The sequence below is a fragment of the Acanthopagrus latus genome, chromosome 22 (genome assembly GCF_904848185.1).
Source record: "Acanthopagrus latus isolate v.2019 chromosome 22, fAcaLat1.1, whole genome shotgun sequence".
NCBI classification, from domain to species: domain Eukaryota; kingdom Metazoa; phylum Chordata; class Actinopteri; order Spariformes; family Sparidae; genus Acanthopagrus; species Acanthopagrus latus.
In genome coordinates this window covers 12,723,410-12,736,591 of record NC_051060.1, presented here as the reverse complement: position 1 = coordinate 12,736,591, position 13,182 = coordinate 12,723,410, and the positions used below count along the sequence as shown (strand labels likewise).

The 13,182-nt window shown below is 40.8% G+C and overlaps 1 protein-coding gene across 1 annotated transcript; it reads left to right on the top strand.

The window, feature by feature from the left end:
- The first annotated feature begins 2,281 nt into the window (after window positions 1-2,281).
- opn8c (opsin 8, group member c) lies at window positions 2,282-9,630 on the top strand. Its single transcript, XM_037085484.1, has 4 exons — window positions 2,282-2,406; window positions 5,996-6,289; window positions 6,514-6,842; window positions 8,290-9,630. The coding sequence occupies exons 1-4, from the start codon at window positions 2,304-2,306 to the stop codon at window positions 8,794-8,796; spliced, it is 1,233 nt and encodes a 410-aa protein (XP_036941379.1). The 5' UTR covers window positions 2,282-2,303; the 3' UTR covers window positions 8,797-9,630.
- The last annotated feature ends 3,552 nt before the right edge of the window (window positions 9,631-13,182 follow it).

Sequence of the window (13,182 nt, the reverse complement as noted above, 5' to 3'; positions counted from 1 at the left end):
TTAAAATTTTGAGTTGGAGTTTCTTCTCCAAAATGACACAGTGTCCCTTTAAACATGTAAAACATCTCACTGAGACCTGAACAAGAGGTCATGAGAACACTTGCTGCTTTTGCAGTTTGTTTTTCATTCCAGAAACCTAAAATAAAATAAAAAATGCACGTGTACACTCTGATCCCTGCTAAATAGTTTCTGATAATGCCGACTTTTGGCAAGAGAGAGCCAAAGTCCCTTCTGGTTTCCCTCCTGGGACCTTATTTCAGAAAAACATTGTATTGTAGTGGTTGCTGTGACTTCGGCTACATGATCATTAATACAATGAATACAATTATTGACTAATTACAGTTCATGTAAGTCATTAAAGCCCACAGTTTCTAGTAAGTGGAGTGCCAGTGTTCACTGATTGTGTATTAGGACGTGTAATTTAAATAGGACTGTCACATGTACATTTCCACAGGCATGTGATGTCAATTTAGATGATCATTAAAACTGTCAATTAGAAATGTTTCAATCATTTTGATTATTGCCTCGCAGTAGAAAGCTGGAACAGATCAGCTGTTAATATTTGCTCCCATTGTGCTTCCCCATGACGAGGGAGCTTCCATGTCACGGAGGCGGTTTCAGAACCACTGCTCATGGTCATGGTTGTGTAGAAATGGAGGCGTCTAGGTGCCATTTACGCTGAGTTTTGGCAAACCAGGTGTACAAATCCAGGGAACAGAAACCTGTTTTCCACAGCAGATGGTTTCATCTAAGTCCAACGAGCACAGGTGTCATATAAATAAACATCCAAGTGAACCATGATGTTGTCACACGAGCCAGCATGAGCAGTGCTGGAGAAATGAAGCAGCTAAAAGGAATTCAGCCGTCATTCATTTTATCATTTACGCCTGTGCTTTTCCTCCTGCACCGTGTCAAGATCAGGGGCCATGTGAGGGGTCCATATGAACGTGATTTCTAATTCCAAGGAACAATTTATTGAAACTCGCCTCATCTGGGCTCCACGCTGTGTATACGAGATGACGCTTATTTACTGTCATGATTGCATTTTGTTGCATTTGACTCGATGTTGCTGCTTTGTTTATTTTTAGATTCTCTGATCTCTGATATTTCACTGATCTGTCCATGCGCCTTTAATGTAATGTTGTCGATGTATTTTACAAGCATGTTGCTTTCTTGTCTGTGTTTGCGTGAGCTCGAGCTCCAATCACCTACGCTGGCAATAAAGTACTGAAATATGCTTCAATGTGTCATTTTGTGCATGTCTTTGAAAAAAAACATATATATATGATTGAATTCTAGTCCGACTAATTGGATAAAAAAGATAATCAGGCAAGAGTCAGATGATGAGGTTTAGAAATCTGTAAAAATTAAACAAGATGGCTTTTTTCATTGTACATTTTTTTTCTTTTACCTGTGTTTTATGAGGTCCATGGTTTATGTTCATTTCATATGAAGCACATTGATTTGAGGGCACACAGTTCTGCTGCTTTCAGTCCTGCTCTACTCATTTTGGCCCCCTCTTGTTATTCATTATTTTCTTATGGCAGGAGCATGAGTATGGGAACACCGTGACAGTATTGTAATTATCATTAGTATTACTAGTCTTTTAACAAAATTATTCTTATAAAGTTTCCCTGTGCTGAGCTTCTATTGCACCTTCTGTTGTGATCTACATTTGAGCTTTATATCATTTTAATAAAAGAACCTGATCGCGAAAAAACAAAACAAAACCATGTGCTTCATACTCCACTATGACTAATATGAAGTACGACTGAAATAGGTAATAATTGTCAATAATCAGCAGTGTCACAATATAGAGGAGTCATTGCACCGTTTAATAACCGCACACGGTAAAACAAATAAATAGAAATATAGAATAGAATAAAAAGAAACTGGGTGAGATGAAACATTTTTAAAAAGACATTCATCAATTTCATTATCAATTTGGACCGGTTCAACTCGTCACTCAGTGTTACTTCCTGGCTCGTTAATAGCACAGTGACTTTTGGCCCTCAGGGGACTCCATACCTGCCGTGCCAGTCGCACCTTTCCCTCTGGAGCCCTCGCTTCCCTCCGCTGCATCAGATCACATTCCCCCTCCACACTATTCAACGGAGCATGTTACTGTGGCTCATGTTTTATGTTTCTATGGCGACACATCCCCCTGCATAAAAGTGAGGCTTGACGCTCACAGCTGTCCGTGGGAGACTGGCCAAGGATTTTAGCAGCAGCAGCAGCAGCAGCAGCAGCAGCAGCAGCAGCAGCAGCAGCAGCAGGAACAGGAACAGGAACAGCTCCAACCAATGCCTCTGAACTCCTCTGATCACAACCGGACCATCTCTGTGTTCACCTCCAAACTGAGCCCAGCTGCTGACATATGCGTGGGGCTGACCATCCTCTCTGTCGGTATGTGAACGTCTCTGCCTGAAAAACATTTTGAAGATTGTCTTTGACCAGCTGGGAGATATTAGATATAAACTGTGTGGTATTCTTTACAGCTCAAGCTCAACATAAACACCCTCCTGCTTGTGGCAAAATACACTTTAAAGGGGCACTGTGTAGTTTTCAATTGTTAGATGTTAACTGATTTCATTTATTAATTTTTTTTTCTGTAACTGAATAAACAAGCTGTTTTGAGAGGAAAATAAGGTCCTCACAACACTGTTTTGAAGCTGGGAAGGTGGCAGGGTCCGCCACAAGTAAACAAACAAAATGTCAGTTTGTTTATTCAGTCATAAAAACAAATAGAATTTATTTGTAGAATCAGTTCCCAGATTTCAAACTTAAACTAGTTTTGGAGAAGAAATTCAAACTGTATTTACAATGTTAATGTTAATGCGGTAATAATACAAACTCAGTGATAATACATTTCCATAACTGAATAAACAAGCTGTTCTGAGAGGAGAATAATGTCCCCAGAACAGTGTTTGAAACTGGGAGGGTGGCAGGGTCCGCCACATAAAAACAAGGTAAAACAGTATGAAAATGTGTTTTTCTTTAAGTTCAGTTTGTTTATTCAGTCATGAAACTGAAGGGAATCTATTTAGTCTGTTTAGGTGTAACATAAAAAAGTCAATAAATAGTCATTTTTCTCTTCTGACTGACGTTTCCCCCAAAAAACTTCATAGCGCTCCTTTAACACACAGTCATTTTTCAAATACAACTTGTCAAAAAAAAAAAAAAAAAAACGTCTTTTGAACGGTCCACATATGCAATTCAAGGCAATGTAATGAAGGAATCATACGAGGTCGGGGTTGATGGTTATGAGCAGGAAAGTAAAGCAGAAAGGTGCGTCAAACATCAAACACACTCACTAAGAGATCGGAGCCGAAAGTAAAGAAATTCTGCTCGTTTGCTGAGACTGAAACAGAGGGATTTCATGTGGTGCACCTGATTTTAGATTAAAGTGGATTTACATGAAAGTGTGACACAGTGAAAAAGGGAAACAGCAGGAGTAAATAAATAATGAGGTACAATAAATGAAGCCATCCACCGACGAGATGAAAATAGCAGCAGACACAAACATCGACGAGGAGTACAATACCAGCATGTTCTCTACATTGTTTTCATTCATTCATGAGCTCTGATGAGCGCTCTTTAATTTGCATTACCATGACATTCTGTTTACAGTGTTGGATTGAAACGCACATTAATTAGCATCATTCTTTTCCTGATTTCAGAGCCTGACTGATGTATTGTTTAGCCAGTATGTTCAGATGTACATGTATCGCTGTGTTTGTTATAATGCAGAAAAAGATGGTCGGGGTAATTAAAAATAACAGATATGAAATATATATGAAACATATTTTTCCTGCAAGTGTTTGGAAAACCATATTTAAAGGATATTTGCAAAAAAAAAAAAAAAAAGAAGTCCATTATTGGTTGGGCTCTTGCTGATTTATATGTAACTCTCATGTGTTGGTCTAGGTGCAGTAAACAAATCAACATGAAAAGCTGAAGCTCACAATGACTTAACATGCTAAAAACATTGTCGTCTGTAGACGTAGCTGGATAGATCTGATTGATCAGTGCCACAGGTCTCCACTGATGGCCAAAAACTACTAAAAACACAGCAGTGAGCAGCTGTGGCTGTACGGGCTGCCAGGTTTCCATATTACGTTAAAAATGGGAACTGTAGTTTATTTTGAGTCACACACGCCATCATGCTGCCAGAAATACTCACTAGAGTGACAAGTGTGTATTAGTCCGCATCTGAAAATAGTCCCCAACCAGTATAGGTGTCACTGACACCTGGCTTGAGTTGTATCTCAACAAAATTTCATAGTGTTTTACTCTGTTTACATGTGGCGGACCCTGCCACCTTTCCAGCATCAAACACTCTTCTTGTTACCTTATTTTCCTCTGAGAACAGCTTGTTTATTAAATTATGGAAAACTAATGTTCATGAGTTTGTATTATAACCTTATTATTTTGTAAATACAAAGGTTCTCAGTCAGAATTTCTTCTCCAAAACTACGTAGTTACATCTCCAGCTGGAACAAAAGTCATGGGACAAAGTTGTCAGTGTTGATCTGGAAGCCAGATTCGATCCTTTCAGCACTCAGAACATAAAGGCGATCATGAAGCATGTGTGAAGATTCCTTTGATCAAATTTAAATTCAAACTTTCATGTAAAACTAATGCCTTGAAGCTCATAATCCTCATCTGTTTGCCCTCAAGTGCCTGAGTATCAGTTGGCTCCGCAGTAAATTTCAGCATCGGTAGCTGTAATCCTTATTGATTTCTGATCACTACCAATTACCCAGTTGGCTTATTGCTAATATCTATAAATGAGGGATAGAGATGTCGACTGATCCTCCTTTCCTGAAAATGTTCCTATGTAAATCCATTATGTGTCATTGTGTGTCGTCAAATACGATGGCAGGCAACACAGGAGTATATCTCTTCCTGGAGCTTAAACCTGATTGTATGGCCTCTTGGCGGCAGCAGAAGCAAGCTGTGAATACTGACATCCAATCAGCTGTTAAGTTGTTATGGCGAGCAAGCAAACACATCCAGATATGGGTCAACATTTTCATACGTTCTCTCTGGTCACCTGATGAATGTTGTCGAACGCTGAACAGAGCACAATGTTTGTTTACAGCAACCACCAGGTAGAGAAAAAGAAAAAAAAAAAAACCCTGTGTCACGTAGCTCACATACAGTTTCATTATGTGGTGCATTTTTTTTTTCAGTTGGCGCGGTTTGTTTGGGCTGGTGTGAGAGCTGTCAATCAAACCCCGGTGTAGACCAAACAACCAGACAGGGACAAAAAAGGTCTCACCAGACTTTCAGTGTTTTTGTTCGTAACATACAAACAAATGAACCGACTACTGGATGTTTGATGATGAATTTCGAAAACTAAACTAATAATAAATCTTTTGAATGTGAACCTGTTCATGAAGCGGCCTTATGCTTGAGCCATGTTAACAATTATGCGACTGGATATTTTCTCTGATTAATGGCTCAAAGGCGGCAAAACAGGTATGGTGCACTCATACCTCATATATCTACAACTATGGAGACCCAGTTAACTGTTGGGCCACTTTCTCAGGACACAGACTGACTGAACTGCCCAAAACTAGCAGATGTCACTGTTGGGTAAACGTCAGAGCTGCTAGCACAGAAAAGAAGCACAGCTGAAACCTCAGATAGGTCGGACCACCTGTGTTCAAGTACATATCTCTAAACCTTACAGCTGAAAATGACAACAGAAGCAGTAACTGTCTCTGGTAACTCATGGGAGGAAAAGTCACTGCGATGCTCTTTAAGACGGATTAACTCCCCTTTGAACTCTGGAAATTTGTGAATCATTAGCAGTGACAAAACAGAACCACAACATGCTGCAGGCTGTAAAACCAAAACAGTGAGCTGAGAGACGCTAAATCTTAGCACTGAGCTGAGGGGAACTCATTATTCTCTCTGGGCTTGTCACAGGGAATCAAAACAAAAAAAAAAATCTGTTTTCCTTTTTGTCTCCTGTCCCGTCGTCTAGTTCTGCTCTCCCTTCTGGGCAATGGGCTAGTTCTGGTCATTTGTTACCGCAGGCGGAAGAAGATGGTGAGCTCTGAGCTGCTGTGCGTCAACCTGGCCGTGGTCGACTTCTTCTGCTGCATCTGCTTCTACCCGCTCTCCATCCTCTCCTCCTTCCACCACGCGTGGCTGGGAGAAAACGTCACGTGCGTTTACTACGGCCTTGGCTGCTACATCTTCGGCCTGTGCGGCATGTTTACCATCACGGCCATCAGCATCATCCGCTACCTGAAGACGTGCTACAGCTTGGTTTACGGTGAGGGCGGCTGCTTTTGATCAGGCACCTCAAGGTCTTTGGATGGTGCTTGTAGAGATGACGACAGTGGGCTGAACGAGTCATGCTTTCATTCTTTCAAGGATGTGGTGGTAGTCATACAATTTTTCAATTTACTTTAGTCACAAGGGAGACAAAATCACTTTAAACTTACTTTGCACGCAGTCACAATGTGATCACCAACAGGGTTTGTTTCTTCTTCACAGCTGTGTGGCTGGAAGGAGCCAACATGCGCATAGCGTGTGCCGTCTGGCTCGTGGCTGCCGTGTGGTCCAGCTTCCCTCTGTTCGGCTGGGGCGAGTACGTCCCCGAGCCCTATGGGCTGTCGTGCACCATCGCCTGGAGGGGTTACCACACCTCAGCCAAGGATGCCTTCTACGTCATCTGCTCCTTCGCCTGCTTCACGCTGGTCCCCGTCGTCCTCATCGTGGTGTCTCAGTGTCGGATCATCTACAAGGTGTCCCGCTTCTCCGACTCGCTGTCCGCGAGAGGCATCCGCAACAACCTGCGATACGCCGAGAAGCGTCTCTCCATGGTGGGCGAGTTTAAAAACAAAGTTGTGTGGCCCTGAAACTGCTTTTTTTTCTCTTCTTCTTCTAATGACCAGCAGGGGGCGACTCCATCGGTGGCAAAAGCAAGTGAGATTTACTGAAGCCTATGAGAATATTTTTACCTCCTATTTTATTTATTGCCTCAGTACAGAGTTTTATGATCTCGGTCTGTAGTTTCAGGTCGTCTTCAACAGCGCATTTTGCAGATTATGTTCCCATTTAGTGCGAAATAGACGATAAAGCAGGTTATGATTTAAAGCTATCTACCTTGTGATCAACAAGTCGCTACCATGGAGTGTCCTCAGTACGATCCAGTCAGCATATACTCCCTGTGGCTCCTTCAATTATAAAAGAAAAAAATCCTTCTACCTAAGGGGGAGAGGATGACGATGTGTCAGTCAGCTCCTTCAGACTCAGCAAGAGGGAATAAATCAGAGAGAACCTGACAACGAGGGATCAATCATCAGGGACCCAAGGACACCAAAGTCCACATCCTTTGATTAACAGACATGGTTCGCAATCCAGTTGTTCTCAGCCAAAAAACCCACATCTATTAAATGTGTGAAGTGGCTCATCGAGGATCACGTGGAGCAGAGGGCTGTCTTTTGTCTGAAGGTCCTTCACCTTCGTACAATGATTCCAAACAAAGCTCACATGGATCACAAGTATCATGTTCATCAGAAGGAGATCCATGAGGTCACACCACAAATGAATGTCTTGTTAGATTGTACAACCGTTTACATTAATAATCATTCAATAGATGGTTAATTCATATATTTCGCATTAAAAAAATAATTAAATACTTTGTACACAACTTTTTAAGTGATTGTTGACTATAACAATCTTAAACTATATTTATCATGTATTAATGATGCTTATTATAAGGTGTTTCCAACAAGGAAGAGACAAAGGACTTAAATGCCAGTACAGAGAGCAATATATTCATATCTGAAGCTAGAACTAGCAAGATTTTTACATTGGTGCTTGAAAAATGACTCTTACAATTAATCAAAACAGTTGCTGATCAAGTTCTTTCAAATGTCTCATCAATTAATTGTTGCAGCTCCAGTTGTAGTCAAAAGAAACCGCAGCTGAGGTTGATTTGATAATTGATCGGTGACTGGGTCGGACACGCTGTACAGCTAAAGATCCTGCTCAAGACCATTAAGACCATTTCCTGCTGTGAAAATCAGCGATCAGTGATTTGACGGACGCTGTCATTACTCTGAGATGAGAGTGGTTACTCACGTCACTCGAAGGGATTACTGCCAGGAAAATTTGCAGTTTTAGACCGCATTACCGCATTTGATTTCCTAAAGAGGACAGTCTCCAAGGAAACATGCTCTGTTACAAATGTACACCATAAGAAATTAGTCATTGAGCTGCTGCTTAAGTGTGTCCGGCGCAGTAATCTGTTACTTCCTCTTCCAGATGTTCTTCTGCATCAGCCTTGGTTTTGTGATTGCCTGGGCACCGTACGCTGTCGTGTCCTTCCTCTTCATTTTCCACAAGGAGCACCATTACATGGCTCCTGAGGGCTTTGTGTTCCCGGCCCTCTTCGCCAAAAGCTCCCACATCTACAACCCCTTCATCTACTTCTACTTTAACAAGACTTTTCAGAGGGAGGTTCGCTGCCTGCTCCTCTCTGTCTGGCCTAAGCTGGGGGGAAATCGAGTGGGTGTCCACATCAGCGCAGGCCACCAAGTCCCGTCCCATCCCATCCACATTCAGCTTCAGGAGAGAGGCTGCGTCCAAAAGAAGAACTTCAGCTTGTCTCAGGACAGACCTCAAGGCAAGAGCAAAGGCAAGGCAGCGCACACCAGCAGCAACCCTGCCCGCAGCAGGCCGGTGTACACCTGCTGGGGATCCACCTCAAAGAACGCCCCCTCACTCGTGGACACTAAACCTGCCAAACACTCCCTGCCTGTCTCTATATGAACCCTGCCTATCACCGAAAATACTGTTACAAGTCAGATCTAGGATTTAAAGGCAGTGTGGACAACCAAAAAGTTAACCAAAAAGTCTGGGGTCCTTTACTGTTTCATTGAAAAAAAATCAGCCAGGGTCAAATTTTTTTAATCATGAAAGTTACATTTTCTGCTATTTGCTTTTTGGTTTGGGTAGCTAGCTTAGCAGCCTGCATTGATACAGCATTATGCTCATAAGTAATAACTAGTAGCTGAATTTCAAGGCTTGTCCTTTGTCAAACAGCTCAAATGGTCCTCATGGTGTTATCCTTGTCACATAATGTGGTTGCATTATGCAGAAACAATCTACTTGCTGTTTATGAGCTGTAGTACGTAGTCTCCCTTGTAAATACACCAACCTCTTCGGACCTCTTCACATCTTGCTGTTGCTCATCTGGAACCGGTCTGACACTGGTCCCTCTTCAGACTGGTCCCTGTCCATACTGTCCAGCCCAAAGACACTTCATCTATTACAAACCGAAGAGGTTGGTGCGTTCGAGGGGGAAACTACAGCACACGATCCACTTCATCAGCTCCATGGCTAGCTTTTTGTTTCACCAAACAACTGCTGCTTGCGTGCCTTGTCATTTCTGACGAGTCATACTTACAACTGCAACTGATTTTTCTTTGAGCTCGAATATATCCGGCACTAAATAATACAGAAGTGCCTGAACACCAAACGATGTGAATGCCCCACATCTTCCAAAGACTGTAGTTCAGTGTAATGAAACCCAGATCTATTGGGTTTGTAGCCATGTTATCACTGCACATCATAATAAAGCACACACAACCAACTCTGTCATCATACAGTTGTCTTGATAATGTGATGCTGTATATTATTATTATTTTTATTATTTATTATTTATTATTATTTATTATTATTATTTATTATTATTATTATTATTATTATTATTATTATTATTATTATTGTGTGTTAATGAATTATCAAGTATGACAACTGAGATACGTTTTTAATGAACTCATTTCACTTTACATTGTTAAATGAAAGGTATTAATGATAACAGTCAGCCAGTAAATGGGCAATCAACCTCCCACCAGCACTGTATTCAAGTCACAACACGCTGTTGTTCAAGTCATCTGCCCCCTCAAGTTTGTTGTAGCTAACATTACTAACCCTGGCTAGCTAATGAAAATGCCACTAACACTAGATAACACCAACGTTGCTAATGTTGCTAGTGTCGTTAATGGTGATGTTGCTAATGCTAATGTCTTTAACACTAGCTAACATTAATGTCACTAATGCTACTAACTCTAGCCAATGATAATTTTGCTAGTGCAAGCTAGCTAACGTTGTGGGGAGTGCATACTGTCGAAAATTAGCAATTTTCAAATTGTTTTGCCATAAACAAGACTGTTCATGCTGGTGTAACACGGAGACCATGTGACACCGACGCTGTTATACTATTGGCTGACAATCAGAATTCTTACACAGAGACACACAAACAAACAAAAAAAAATGTTGGACGCCAATAGACACAATTCACAATCTTAATATTGTTTTGAAGGAAAATTGTTTTATTCTGCACCTCCCTACAAACACTCCTAGAAAAATAAGATTCGGTGGCATAAAAATTGTCATCAATATGACTTTTAAACAATCCCGATCTCTGTGTAACTCTGTGTAAGGGATCCACACTGTGAGAGTGTGACATACGTAATACTGTCAGTCATGATGTTTTGTGAACTCATTTTCACTCTCTGGTTTTTCCTATTTATTGTTATCATAATTTTTGCCTGCGCTTGCCTTTTCGACATGCAGCAGATTGACTATGTGAGTGTTTGAACTTTCCCAGTAATGTGCTGTTAAAACACATCCAGCTGAAAGCTTTGGTGCCATTATTTGTGCTGGATCAGTATGTGTGTTTCTGCGTGTGTGAGCTCTTTGTACCGGTTGAACTCATATATATAATAATGTGTACTCTCTGTAATGACAATATGCTGTATTAGCAAAGTGGACAAGAAGTGCTCTTTCCACTGTTTTGATTTTAATTGGAACTCATATAACCTCATTTTAATGATAAATGAATGTTTTTGTATATGTGATTTGTTTTGTTTTTATGAAAAAAAAAAACAGCTGTAAATCTAATTTGTTCATGAATTTTTATTATATTTTAACAACAAATATTGATGTGAGCTGCCTCTTTTTAACTGTCGGGCATTGACAGAAAGTTAAGCTGTGAATTCATCTTTGTAGTGTTTTTGTGTTCTAACAAAGAAGCTCGACAAAACTTTATTTTTCAACAACTCAAAAGTCCCTTCTTATATTGGACCGCAATGATATTAACAATGTCTTTCTACGATGCACAGAAACTAAAACAAGATGTATGTAAAAACCGACACTCCACACTGCAAATATCGAATCTATCTTGAACTGAGAATAATAAACTGTTCAAAACTCAGCCATCTTGTCCACTGCTCTTTTCGAACATTGCTGCTCAAATTCTCATTTTGAATTCAGCCCACGGTCTCATTCTCTGGTGAGAAATGAAGTAAGACTACTATTGAACACAGTGGCGTAGCTAAAGAGATTTCCATCAGGTTTGATGGAGACCAAAACTTAAATCATAGAAAAGTAAAAATTCACTGGACCCGTGTCACTTGTCTATGCATTAAAGATATGGAAGGTGTCATTTCTGCATTAAAATGTCTTAAAATGACTTTACGTATATACTTTGTTGACTTAGACATTTTGAAAAGTTTCTAACGATTTTCAAGAGAAATTCTTACTATATTCAGGGTAACTGCGTGTCTAATTTGGCTGTTACTATTTTCGGAAGAGAATCAGGAAGTAAGAGAGGAAGTCCCCTAACTCTAAACATGACGTGAGTAAACCTAAAAGTCAAGTGTTTTTTTTACACTTCAACTCTATTTTCTTCAGTTCGTGCATAACTACAAGGATTTTGTTCTGATCACTGGAGAACTCAGAACTGAGAACATAGATGCACTACAACGCTCGATACATTCTTGGAACATTCAGTCCAGTGATGATCGCTTTTTTGTTTTTCTCAGCTCAAGGAACATTTTGACACGGTTTCTATGACGATTGTGTAAGGCGAAGGTGCAGTGTGGCGATATTATGTTTACAGCCGCCAACAAGTGACCCCGATTACTGCCGGGTTAAATAGAGCCTGCGAAATGTGATCGCCATCACAAGCAGCTGATTTAAAAACTACTTTTCATCCTGTGTGATCTGTTTATCAGGCGGTTTATGCGGCAGTCCTCCAGAGTGTTTTCCCAGGGGTCGACGTCCACCAGTCATAAATACTTCCACACACACAGGCAGAATAAACACACTGAGAAAACTGAACCTGAGTGAATGGAGAGTGACATTTCCATTTGAGGAGCCCGAAGCACAAGACCGGAGCCCTGTTTGTAGACACTGTGTCGGGCTGGGCAGTTTACTGAGTCTTTGTGTATGTGCTGCACGTTATGTAATGTCTTGACAACAGGCTGCATTGATGAGCAAACTCACAAAGTGCTTCCTCCGCCGTCCATGTCAGCAAAATGGTTTCATCAGGAGATTTACCATGTTGACAAACACTCAACGAAAGTTATAAAAAGCTATAAAAAGCACATAACAGAAACATAAGAGTAATAAGCTGTCAAAGGCCGTTAGGGGCTCTGTTTGAAAGGATGAAGCTGCATCTGTGCATGTGGACACTACACAAAGAGGCATATCAGTCTGCGGCAGCGTAATCACTCTTCAGTGCCAGTGAAAAAACACAGTCACAAACATGTCTGGGCTGTATGCATACTTGGAAATGCAAATGTGTTTCAAAAATCGATTTACTAAGGAAAAACAACTCTGAAATGGCATAAGTTGGTGGTGGTGACAATAACTGAATACGCCCGCAGAATAAACATCGCCATCACCGCCACTCCACCCATCAGCTAAGATAAATAACCTGCTCAGAATTGACTTCACGCTGAGGTTTTGACAACTGGACGGAAAAGCTCTTTCCGAACAGGACTAAATGGAGTCCTCCAGGACCGAGGCCAAGTGTGAACGCTAACAACAAAAGGGCCAGAAGTGCTGTTTGTTTGTTTGAATGTCCCCCGCTGACAAATTATCACTGGAGTTGTTGTGTTTAGGCCAAATATTTGCAGGTCAGGTGAAATTCAGACCTTAAATTTCCCACAGACATAAATCTCTATGAATAAATGTGCTGAATAAATGTGGAGTGCAGATCTTTGAGAAACAGATGGAGATAAAACATCACATCTTCCCCTTTTCTCAGTAATTTTGTGGCTGTTTACGAAATAAAAGGAAGTTGCTTTTATGTCTCTGGATGATGACAAAATACATAATGATGCATTTTCTGCACCTATCTTACAT